A 12852-nucleotide genomic window follows, 5' to 3' on the forward strand; every position below is an offset into this window, starting at 1 on the left:
ATGAACAATGCTGGTATTGGATGTATTTGACTGCAATCGTGATGACCGTGGGATGAGGCTTCTACCCTTTGCATAGTGATCTGTACACTTTCGCCTCAAATGTAAGCTTGTTATACCATATCTAGTTTTACATTTTATACATATCCCTCCATTGCATAATGAAGTCCCCTTTGAAAGCTTCTAGACGAAATCAGGTTCTTTTGTCTCCAAAAGTTGTCTAGAGCCTCTTGGGATATCGTTTTGACACTGATAGCTGCCATTGTAAACTTTAGTCAGCTCTGATAACTTTTCCGAGTTAGCAACAGTAACTAAGGGGGGCGGGGCTTAGCCATAGGTCAATTGGTTCCCTACAACCAATCAGAACAACGTAGTATGTGGCCAGGGCCAGCTGATAAATTAAACTTTTACCGGATCCCGTAGGAAGGAAGGCAAAAACATCTTTTCGATTGACAAATGCCTCTATCGCGTTTCTCTGTTCCTCTTTCAAAATGAATGCACTGTCAATGTCTAAATGGACTCGAATCTATACATTTCAGCTCTCCAGCAGCAACCATGTTTGTTGAAAACGAATTCAACCCGTGTGTTGATTACGTTACTGTTGATCATCTGTCCATCATCGTATAAAGCCCGCCTTGACAATTTGATTGGTCCGGCAATTTCTTGTCCGGAGATAATTTCTCCCCAACGGAGCGACACCAGACCGAACTTCCCGACTTCAAATGTTGTGGGCGGGGCTAAGTTCGGTCTGGTATCCAGGCTAAGTTAAACCACCTCCCTCTGGCGAATCGAATATTATCCGCATTGGGGAAGTTAATGCGCATCGCACGCGTTTCCAACCAGGATTAAATATTCGCAAAGAGAAAATGCGCATTAAAACATGGGATGGAAACCCACCTAGTGACGGAAGGGGGCGTGGCCGGAGCTTGGTTCAGCACAGACGTGACAGTTACTGTGTACACATGCACATTAGGTGAATAACATTTTTATCGTCATTTCTACACCATTATTTCATAAAGTCATGAAACATATTAATCCAGTTTGGAAAATACATTTTAATTTCAATAAAGCTACTCAGGAAGCATCTAAATCCCTTTGTAAATTAAATGGCTTATGTAAATTGAATTTTCCATTTTTCATATCACATTTTCATTTTCATTTTGATTCTGAAATGCTTCCATATTACCCTTGTATTCTGGATTTTCTTCCAACCTTTCAAGACTGCATATTTATAAAGTATGTCAAAGGCACATTTACTGAGCCCCACTCAGTTTGAAAGATATCACTAGGTCTCTGAAGCATACTTCCATACTTCCAATCAGCATGATCATGTTCTTTGAAGAGGATGTACAGCCAGCTGGTCTATCGCCTTCCATCTGACCACAGGTTTCCTCTCAAACTTTTCTGTTCACCATCTATGAGTCTGCATTACATCTCTTTAAATAAACAGAGGAAGCCCAAAATGGTCATTATTATCATTTTATTATGTTAAAATACATTGCTTTTCTCTTTTGAATGAAGATGTTCAATTAAAAAAATTAATGAACGTGAATAATATTTACTCAATAGCTATTTAATTTATTATGTAAAAGTTCAGTCTGCTTTTGCTCGTCTTCACTCATTGCTCAAGTCTTCATCGGTCCCTGAGCCAGAGCTTGAGAATCTCTTAAGAATGCCAAGGTCAGACAGCTTCTTTCGAAAGCTTTTGCACAGGAGGAAATAGATGAGTGGATCCAGGCAGATGTTTGTGGTTGAGAGCCAGAGGGAAAAGTCCTTAGCCACCTTCAGTATTTCCCATGTGCAATTGTGCTGGTTTTTCACCTGCAGCTGAGTGTAAGGGATCCGTATAATGTGGTAAGGGGCGAAACAGACCAGGAACACTGCAAGCACGATGAATACCTTTGCTTGGGTCTTATGCTTCCCTTTTGTGTTTGTGCTCCTGGAGTTGCGGTGCGACTGGACCACTGTCCTGGCTATGCATGTGTAGAAGAACCCAATCAGAACCAGAATGATCCAGAAGATCAAGTTAAAGGCCCAAACCAATGCCTTGTGGAAGTCCTTCCCCGCCTGGCTCTTCATTTCCATGCAGAGCTCGGGGGAGTTGTCCAAGGGAGTAGGTTCTGGCCGGGCATGCTGCCGCAGGGCCGGACGATCTTGAAGAAGCGGTCCAGGCTGATGATGCCCATGAGGATGATGCTCATGTACATGCAGTGATAGAAGATCACGCTGGCGAAACGACAGGTGAAGACCCGCAGCCCCAGAGCTGCGCCTGGCAACTCGCTGGCCGCCTTCACCGGCACGGTCAGGGTCATGAGCAGATCAACCGCCACCAGGTTCTTCAGATACACCATGAAGGTGGACTTGGTCTTGAGCCGCAGTAGGACCCACATCACCGTGACATTCAGCACGAGTGCCGGGACAAAGATGAGGAAGTAAAGACTCGACAGAACCACATCAACCACGCTATGACTGATGGTGCAGTTCTCCTGTCCTTGAGCTGACAAGTTTTCTTTGTACTCAGATGCATTCATCATATCTAGACAGCACAAGAGTCAAATAAAGCCAAATTGTATCTACAATAGTATGAGAAGTCGTATGACCTGATGAATACAGGTTGTATTTGTATAAAAATATTTGCAGATGTATGTACAGTTTAGTGTACTTACATGCCTTTCGTTAGCTGATGGAAATAAAAACAACCTGTCTCTTGTGAAATGAGCTGCTTGTGTATGTGTGTGGCTTTTTGTGTATGTGAGTCTTTGAGTGGGTGTGATTGCACACTTCCCGGAAATTCTTATCTGGGACAATAATCTACTTACACTTGCAATCAGTCTCTAAAATCTTCTATAAATAATTTACAACACTGTTTAGAAAATTGTTCATATCTTACTAAGGTCGATTTCTTGATCAAGTGCTGCATTTCAACTAAGGTAGTACACTTCTCTACAAAATCAAGATAACAAGCCTCTACCCTGAACATTTACGCAATGTTCTGTGAAGTCTTGTTGTTTGTGCATTGTCATCTGATGGAATATAATTTATACCATATATTGAAGATTCAGTCTTAGGTTTTAGTCAGTCAAGATCCAGGTTTTAATCTTATACAGTGATGGCCACCAAGGGAGACAAAGCCTGAACGTCCACTCATAGCTTCACCTCAGACTCATCTGATTTATTCCTTGTAGGATTTGCTCTTAAAAGCTGGGTTTAGGGGTGTTACCGTCTATTCAAATGGGCCATGGGTGCAAGGGCTTTTTGTCTCGACCTGGGGGGGGAAGGTGAGTCTAATATCACACCTCACTCCCCAGGTCAGCCCAAGAGTATATTCACCCAGGAACTGTAAACATGCTAGTTAAATCCAAATAAAAGTAACAATTATAACTAGGTATAATATCATTGAATTATTGACTATGGCATATTCTTATGACCTATGCCGGTCCCTTCACATCTCACATTGCAAGAAAATGCTGTAGAGTGACAAAGACAAACCTGTACAGGATAAGTGACAGAAACATTCACAAGTTTATGTTCCAAATTTGCCTTTTGGCAAGCTCTGTGGCCAGGGACCTGAAAGGCCTTGCATGGTGTTGTGGAGGGACTAACTGCACAGGCAGGGATCTTGCAACCACACAGTGCAAACCCCCCCCATGCATTCCCAACTGAGGAAGAAGTCAGACGGTGGTGATAGGAGAAGAGTTCTATATAGAACCTTTTAGGGGTGCCATATATGAAGCAAGTGAACCTTTTCTTCAAAGAGTCTATGTGTGCATCAAAATCCAGACAAATCCATCCAACACAGCGGATGAGGAAATCAATATAAAAATATGAAAATTTAATATATGAAAATATTGGATGAGTCGTGTTGTTGCAAACTCACTGATGTAGGGAGGCATTTTGCTTGCTGAGTAACAAACAAGTTCTGAATGCATGACGTCGTATTTTGTTACCTCGGATAATTGAGTTGTTGTGTTAAGTTGGGGGTTGGCAGTGACCCAGAAAAACAAGGATATTTCAGTCCACCGATTTTGCTCCACTCTCGGACCACCATATTCTTTCATGTAACTGAAGAAGATATTAAGAAAGTAACATGAAATGTTAGCAGGAATTTCTATTTAAAACATCAGTCACTAAACAGAAGTTCATGGTACTTGTGTTATGCACTGGTTAAACATGTTTTGAAAGTGAGACGAAGTGAGATGAAGCGTGGGCTGTTTGTCTGACACTCACCAGCAGACAACCCTAAATATGCTGAGCTAAAGGCTAGCGGACTGCCAGCTCTGCTCCCAGTGGCTGACAATGGTCCACTGGCCTTTAGCTATCAGGGAATGAAGGCTGATGAACTGTCCCAATACAAGAATATTGGACAAGGTGCAGGAAAACTCCACAAACTATGTGTCACTATGCATTTAAAGTTAAACATATGCAAAGCTGCGGCTATGGCCATGTATCCTAATCTTAGCCTCAACAACACTGATGGCTCTAATCTCACCATATTGCACCACTGGCCAAAAGTAACACATTGTGTATGGATGTTTACTTACCAACAAATTCAGATTGGTTGAACATGAATATTTTTTTTTAACTATTGCAAGGAACTAATTGCATGCTATGCTATCCAGGGTGTGTTTTACAGTGTTCCTGATCACACTTCCCACTGTCTCACACAGACCAAACATGTTTGTGTGGAAGTGTTATAAGTTGTGTTGTCTTCTCGGTGTGGTTACGAGGTGCAGTCCGTGGGGTGCTTTCAAAGGCAGATGGGTCAGGTGGACCTAGGGGTGGGCGATATGGCCAAAATCTTCTATCACGGTATTTGTAATTTTATATCACGGTTTCGGTATGTATCACGGTTTGTTATATGTAGGGTGACCAGATTTGAGTTTGTGAAAAAGAGGACACTTCAGCAGAGGCGAAATGTGTCCACAGACATAGGCTATACAGTATGATCATTTGTTTATTGACCCTTAAGAACACTAAGGTACAGAATCAGTACTGCCTCAATAGGCTATTGGCCTGAGCAATAGTGGCCAGTATAGGCCTACTTTGTACTGAACGTTTCCATTGAATCTTTAAGCCCAAATACAGTGTAATGGGACTATAGGCTTTTACAGACATACAGTATGTTACATGTTACTTCTCTCCTAGTTAGTTCATATAAACTTAACAACAAATTTGGCGAATTAATATGCAAGTACAATTCGGTCAAAAAACTGCCATTACGTCATAGGTATGCAAATATGTAAGGGATAATGTATAGTCCGGTGGTCATTATCTGAACAAGAAAAATCCCGACGGGATGAACAGCGCAGCAAATTTCCATGATTTCCGCTACGAATTTTTTTTTTTTTACGCAAATAGATATTTAAAGTTTCAGGTGTTGCGTATCAACCCATTACTTGCTGACTTCATGTTACAATGACTTTCCGTTACGTTAAATGACCGGACTACTTGCGGAATGATATGAAAGATGTGAATTAGAACACAAAACCATTATATAGAAATTATAGACCTGCGAACATTGGGCTGGCCTATTCAAATCAACGGAACCTTTTGGAACATTCTGAAGAGCTGTATAATAATACAAATTAATTGACTTTCTAAAGAACGCAACGCAACAGGAAATTCGACCAAGTTGTTGTATGTATGCGAGAATGTAGTAATGGTAAACCAAAAATAGATAGGCCAGAAATAAACAAAATTATGTGATAGAATTATGAACCTGACAGAACATATCAAAACGACATCACATACTGTAACTATGAATACGAAAACACATTCAATATATTCGTTGGTGATTTTACATATTTAATGGCTTTGGTTCTGGTCTGATGTAAGACAACTATTTTCTCAAATTGTCATACCCCAGTCATTATTTAATTAAATTAGACTGAATTGATCATTTTGATTCACACAATGTGATACATCTCTTTTCCACTAAGAGCAGAAAGCATTGGTCTACTTCATATGGCCACAGTGTTGTTCACTTGTTTTTTTCTTTGATATACAAGATATACAGCAAAGTGAGACATTATCAATAGTATTGCACATTATTCAATATTTCAGAGGGAAAGCGATTGTTTGTGTTACGAACCAGCTAGGCTGAAACGCAACAAATGAAGAGAAAACAGAAGGGGCTCGTGTCTTGGGGGTTTTAATAACAAAAAGGCGAAATAGAACACAGGAAAATTTCAAAGTCAAAATAGGACAACGAGGAAGGCCCGGATAGCGTGGCTGCACGCAGTTGAATGAGACCGTTCTGGACGCCATCCCGGCCTTAAAACGTATCGGGCTTCGCCCCCGGCTGACAGGCAACACCTGCACACAAACAAAGCAGTAGGCGAAGCAACAGAAATAGGAACAAGGGAAAACAGTGACCCCTAGGGGCAGGAGGACGTAACATGGGGTAAAAAGACTTTAAATCAAATCCATCAAATCTAAACTGATGGTGATGAGCAGACACAACATGGCACAGCACTCTTCCCAGCAGCAGGGTGAATCATCTCAGATGGCCACACTGTTGTCCACATAATCAGGGTCCAGGAAGGTATAGGGCAGCTCAAGTTTGGCGTTCCTCTTCTTAATGAGGCCTGACAGTGACTTCAGGTCCTCCTTAAACTTCGTCATGAGCTTGCAAGGGACTTCCTCCTCAAAGCATTCTTCATGGAAAGACCCCAGTGGATACTGTGGACAGTTCAATAGCATCTTTATATTAACATTAGAAAAGTATGTGTGTCTGGAATCATGTGTCACCAGCAATGATAATCATTGTGTGCTGTAATCACACAATACAAATACTGCATTATCAGACCTCAGAAACAATATGATAAGCCTACAGAATAAGCAGACCCATTGAGGTGTTCATCCAACAAAATCATCTGTCTCTGTATTCAGATAGAATACCGGATGTGGGCATGGTTAATACAGGAAGTTGCGTTAAATTAAACAAACATTGCATTTTCCATCCTAATACTTTCATCTCTCTCTCATTTTTATCTAAGCTAAGTGTCATGAAATGTCTGATTTGATATGTGTTTCACATTTCTTCCTCTGCCTATCGTGGCCTTGCACAATTTGCAGATCACATTAGTTGTGTCAGTTGGACTGATTGTAAAGTGCTCCCAGATAGCACTGGTTCTCCTGAGATTTTCTGCAGAGTCAGTTGCTAGCTTCACAGATAACTCATTGCTGTCACATGAACTTGTTGCTGTCTGTTTAAGTAACCAGGGAAAAACTGAGGGGGAAGGAAAGGGGGGGCACAGGAGTAAGAGAGCAAGTGAGAGAGGGATGGAGAGGGAAAAACGGAGCGATAAAGTGTGTGTGTGTGTGTGTGGGGGGGGGGGGGGGGGGGGGGTGTAGGAGAGCACAAGAAAGATAGTTTTCCTATTTGTACTCCTCTGTGTTTCTGTTAATGGACACTTAGACAGCCTTAGTCTGCACCCTGCTGTGTGCTAGGGGCGACTACAGAATATAGCCATCACTTATAAAATAATGTGTAGTGGCCTAAATGAAACAACTAGTTGGTGAAGTCTGATGCCAGAAACAGAATGGACATGTTTTTCATCTTCCACAATGGTATGAATTTACATGAGGAAACATAGTTGTTGAGGCACAGATATGTCAGTCATAGAGCTAACCCCCCCCCCCCCCCCCCCCCCCAATAATAGCGCATATTTTCAGGTAGAGGAAATATCTGTTTCCATGGCATTATTCGTGCGTTCCTGAAAAATGTATTCAGATTCGGGAGCATCCCTACAGACTCACATGGTCGAAAGAATCCCCGGTCAGCGTTTTCAAGATAGCCATTGTGTTCACAGTGGTGCCCATATCAGGTAGGGTCTCCAGGATGATGTCCTCAGTGGTCTGGCCTTTGTGTTTGGGAGGGGGCTTTCTAAGGGCACTGGGGAAGTTGGGCATCCAGCCGCCAAAGTCAAACTGCATGGGGATATTTGACATAAGAATGTTAGACATGGGACAAAAGACCTGCATCATAAATGCGGTCATGTTGTTAAATTACCTGGCCAGTGTTGACAGAAGCATGCTGGCCTGACACAGTGAAAATCACCATGGTGACAAACTTGATGAGATCTTTCATTGTGTTAAAGGACTGTGGTATTCCTGAGAAAAATAAAAACAACCACGTCAAATATTGAACAAGAAAGCACATAAAACCCATGCCACCCTGTATTACATTAGAGTGAATAGTGACTAGTTGATTAATTAACACTGTAGTTTAAAGGTGACTACATAAAGACTTTGTAATGTATTCATAAGCCCTGAATAACATATTTATGAAGCTATTCATATGCATTTGTGAAGATTATGATAAAATAATCATCCCTTGAGACAATGCAATATGATTTTATTTCATAAAAGATGTTCAGACATCATGCAAATACTGACATGAGCTCTTCGTAAGCACATGTGTCACTTTTTAAAACACATTTTTCAATGCTTCTGGATGTGATATAAAAGTTAATGTGTAGGCGCTCTTCAACTACTCTTGCTTTTGATTATGTTTCATTAAGGGCCACAGCTATAGTCACACAACCATTCTATAAACTTCTATTGTCAATAATACATTTTACAGTAAAACTATACTTGATCCCAATTGAACCCTGTCATAAGACAGACATACCCAGGTCGTCAACATTAAGTGGCATGAAAAACACGACCGATGATATGACAATGTCGTTTTTCCATTATTGGTAATTGTTATGATCGTTCTCCAAATTCTGACCTAAAATACTGACCCAACACAGTGGTTTTGGTTCGTAATCAATTTAGAATACATTTAGATACTTTGGGGTATTTTGACGTATTCACAGCTAATAATGTGGTATGTATATACATATACATATATATCAGACATTTTCCTTCCTCCCGGCTCCCTCTTTGCTCCCTGACAAAAACAGTGAGTGTTCTTTTGACTATCCACAGGATAATAAACACTGGGCTAATGTAATGTTTGTCTAAATAATAACAAAGGATGTTAAATGATGTTATAATTAAACATTTAACTTAATTTAAATATAACTTAAATTATGTTATATTTCCACAGGGTGATAAACACCACTGGGCTAATATGAGTGCTATAGCAATGCTACTGTAAAGAGTCACACTCTGGCGTGCTTCGGTTTAAAGTCCACAGGAGCGTCTGAAGCTCATTTTAGGTTGTGTGTGGTTGCTGCTTTAAATAAGAGTCACTGTACAGTGTGCAAATTATCACTGCTTCAAAACAGACCTGTGCTTTTGTTTTCCAAGAATCCGTTGGCAAAAATCTCTCTGATCCACTGCTGAAGCTCGTTGTCCCTCTGGACACAGTGATCAGATTTGTAGAAGTGCGTCAAGACCCCCTCAACGAATCTGTAAAAAGCCACATGGGCCGTTAGAGCTGCTTTGTGTTCATCCATTAAACAGACATTTTGATGAAAAGTGGCACAGATCATGGACCAAATCTGACCTTTATGACCTGTGACCTGTGACCTTACCTTTATGGGGCTTAGGCCTACTGAGTCAACTGTATCTGTGTAGGCTAATGCATAAGGTCACAAAGCTATCATGTTGCAAGTTGCAAACATCCTCAAATTCCTTTAGATTGTAGTGGATAAACTATAGCTGTGGCTCGCACAATTGTCACACAGTGGTGCAGGTGATGTTGTATTGTGGTCAGAGCAAGAACTGGGCTTTTGCATCACAATAGCAGTACATACATTGCCGAAATACATAATTTAGCAAGCTAGCTAGCTTTGACCTTTGCCAGTTGTGCTGCGTTTGCAGGGAAATCTAGTTAGGATGTTAGCTAGTTAGCATTAGCATAAACTGCTGAAATACATCAGTTAGCAAGCTAGCCAGCTTTTAGCTGTGGTTGGTGTTTGCAGAGTAAAAATCATGTGAGAATTTAGTAAAAATGTGAATCTTAAAAACAGTAGTATGAGTTTAGTCCTCAATTTCTAAATCACATGCAGGCATATACATTACATTAGAAAGCACTACAAAGCATGTTCATCATCACGTATTTGTACTTGTCTATGATGTTCCACAGTTTAGTGCCATCCTCTCTGTAGTAGTAGTTGGGAACGTCCCCCAGGCCCCTATCAGAGATGTTCTCAGGCAGACAGAGGGAGCTGTAGGTCAGGGAGGCAGTCGCAAGCCTCAGCAACTTTGGCAATGAATCTCCACCTATTGCTGAATACTAGAAGGAAGTCATTTAAGGGAGTAAACACAGAATGCGGTGAGTGCTCACATAATACTTACTTCCCTTATATGACTGACACTCAAAGTGGGTGTAGTTTCAAATGACAATGATGTTAGGATTGCATTACTTGGTTGGTTAACATTTTTAAAGTTCAAAGCATAAATGTTTTGTTTTTTGATGAGCGATGTGCCATTACATTAGCAGTGTTACATACCTTTGAGAAGTATCCTTCCTTGGATATCAGCTTATTCCGCGCCATGATGTTGATATGGAGTGTGTATCGGATATGGGGAAACAGGAGCTACAAGGGAAACAATCAATTAAAATGTAATGCATGTGCGTGTTAAGAAGTTCTTAAATCTCCAACAGCCTTTTAAAACTCTCTGCTCTTGCTGAGTAATAAGCTCATAGTGTCTTTGTCAGTGTGAATGTGTGTAAAAGAAAGTGTGTATGGTTTCAGGTATATAAATCCCGATGTTAAACCCTAATATGGAAATGAACCACTACGACTACAGACACATTCATCATTAATTAACTGTAAATATCTCATTAATCCTTTAAAATAGGTTCCTTGTAAAGTGAAGGTTATTTTCTAATGACTACGTAAAATGGACAAAATCCTTGTGTGTCTTTGAAATTTTTCAGCACACATGACATGCGTCCAAAGTACCCTACCACACCCCTCCAAAGTAACCATCTTGTGTTTCCACATGACAGAGACCTTTTCCAAAACCTTAAGCCTCCATCAGGCTCAGCCAGATGTCTCTGTCTTGTGTCTTGGTTATTATGGATGTACCAAGAATAAATGACCTAATCAATGAGTATACAAAATTAGTGAATACTGGCCTTATAAATGATTAATGTTGCTAATACAGACCTTATTTGTCACTCATACAGGCACCAATTAGTTATGTGTTAATGGCTAACATGTGTTCCCTAAATTAAAGTGTAACCATCACACTCTCTTTCACATGTGGAAACATATACTTAAATACACACAAATTACTACACGCACACACACACACACACACACACACACACACACACACACATTAGTACTAGTACCTTAAAGAGCGGGTGCATGGAGGGAAGGTTCCGTAATGTTGCCATGGTGAACACTTCTGCCAGCAGGTGAGTTCTCAGCAGGTGGAAGTCGACCTCGTGAAGGGCAAACTCCGCATTTCGGACATAGATCTTGGCCAGAAGCCAGTCATGCTCCAAGTCAGTGGGGAGAAAGATGGGGTTCTCAGTTCCGGGCTTTTGCATTAACTGTACAGAGATGTAGAAGACACGCATGCTAATAGTGCGACTGAAGGTTGAAACAACATTTAGTTGAGTCCAGACTAACAGTACCAGAGTTGGGTGGAACATCTTTGGAAAGAAAGATGATGATTAGCAAGGCCAAAAGGTATTCTACAAAAAATGGTTTATTACACTTGGTGGCCCATATTTTACCTGAATGGCGATGGGCAGCATCAATCCCTCTGGGTTGTTGTAGAGTAAGACCAATGGAGCGGTGAGAAACTGCTGCCTGCCATGGACTTCATTTCCCATCAGTCCATCCAAGATCTTGTAGTCACACAGGAAGATATGCCCATTCTAGATGATTGTGTGGGGCAGGTTAGGATAAAAAAACATTATATTATTAAATATATGAATCCATCCACTATCAATTCTCAGTCTAGTGCATCATTAATTCTGACGTCAATTTTTACATCTTACATTTTTACGCTTTATACCCACAATCATAAACTCTATGAAAGTCAAATGAATCTTATAATTATAAACTGGTACGCGTTATCAGCACTAGAATACTGTGAAGACAATATTTTACTTGATATATTTTTCTTATTCTTTTTCAAGATACCTAAAACACAAACTATCATAGCAATCAACAACCGAATGAGGCCAGGTGTCCGATTTGCTGATTACATTTACTACCAGAACTCTGAAGCCTTTGGAGGTCATGTCCGTAGCCATCCTAGTTGCCTACCTGCATCTCCTGCTTCAAGGTGCTTCCTCTCAGGGAGTCTTTGACCATCTCCTTTGTGACGGGGAAGTTCTCTGGCAGCTTTGAGCAGCGCTGGATCATCATTGGGTTGATGCCATTCAGAAACTGGTAGCCAAAGAACTCGTCCTCTGCCCAGTGCTTCTGAACGTACTCTGCAAGACAAAACCAGCAGAACTTGTGTCAGAACCAACAGAACACGAACAGAGTTTTTGATACACAGAAAATGTAATCTACTCAGTTGTCTTTCATCGTCTTAAGACAAGTACCGTAGGTGGGGCTTCTCTTTTCCCAGAAGGCTTGATCCATGTCACTGTAGCTTTTCCACTGTTCTGTTGAATCAGCTAAATGTTTTAGCATCAATGAAATAATTCTGTAGGAAGAATAACAAAATTAAAATTATTTAATGTCCACATATACTCTTCAAACACTAAATATGACACTGTACTGGTGGCCAAACCGAATGGTGAACAGCTTGTGTCACTGTTGCTTTAGTTATCCTGTCATTAGAAAATACTTTCGCTTGGAACCTAAAACTTGCCATTTCAGACTTCAATTCAGACTTCCAGACTGCATTCAATTATAATTATTATAACAAATATAACAATTATACCTATATTCATGTAGTTGTGGAAACAGCATGAATTAAATG

General features: G+C 40.6%; 2 protein-coding genes across 2 annotated transcripts; both read right to left on the minus strand.

Annotated features, from left to right (window-relative positions):
• Positions 1-1611: 1611 nt before the first annotated feature.
• Positions 1612-2076, minus strand: LOC116221754 (P2Y purinoceptor 14-like). Its single transcript, XM_031572892.1, has one exon. It carries the CDS (start codon positions 2074-2076, stop codon positions 1612-1614), a length of 465 nt encoding a protein of 154 aa, XP_031428752.1.
• A 4056-nt stretch (positions 2077-6132) lies between these two features.
• LOC116221755 (hydroperoxide isomerase ALOXE3-like) lies at positions 6133-12509 on the minus strand. The gene is made up of 10 exons (XM_031572893.2): positions 12470-12509; positions 12186-12355; positions 11648-11791; positions 11258-11461; positions 10407-10493; positions 10020-10189; positions 9239-9360; positions 8012-8112; positions 7759-7929; positions 6133-6678 (listed from the first exon to the last, which is right to left on the minus strand). Exons 1-10 carry the CDS (start codon positions 12507-12509, stop codon positions 6499-6501), a joined length of 1389 nt encoding a protein of 462 aa, XP_031428753.2. The 3' UTR covers positions 6133-6498.
• Positions 12510-12852: the final 343 nt, after the last annotated feature.

The sequence above is a fragment of the Clupea harengus genome, chromosome 9 (genome assembly GCF_900700415.2).
Source record: "Clupea harengus chromosome 9, Ch_v2.0.2, whole genome shotgun sequence".
Classification (NCBI taxonomy): Eukaryota; Metazoa; Chordata; class Actinopteri; order Clupeiformes; family Clupeidae; genus Clupea; species Clupea harengus.

What these genes read in the sequence shown, in the direction of transcription:
- LOC116221754 (XM_031572892.1), bottom strand. Translation starts at nt 2,076, where the DNA reads ATGAAGAGCCAGGCGGGGAAGGACTTCCACAAGGCATTGGTTTGGGCC.
- LOC116221755 (XM_031572893.2), bottom strand. Translation starts at nt 12,509, where the DNA reads ATGGATCAAGCCTTCTGGGAAAAGAGAAGCCCCACCTACG. An exon ending in CCATGCACCCGCTCTTTAAG is followed by an intron (nt 10,494 to 11,257) that starts GTACTAGTACTA and finishes TTTCCCTTGTAG; the next exon opens with CTCCTGTTTCCCCATATCCG. An exon ending in CTTGGAAAACAAAAGCACAG is followed by an intron (nt 8,113 to 9,238) that starts GTCTGTTTTGAA and finishes TATTTTTCTCAG; the next exon opens with GAATACCACAGTCCTTTAAC.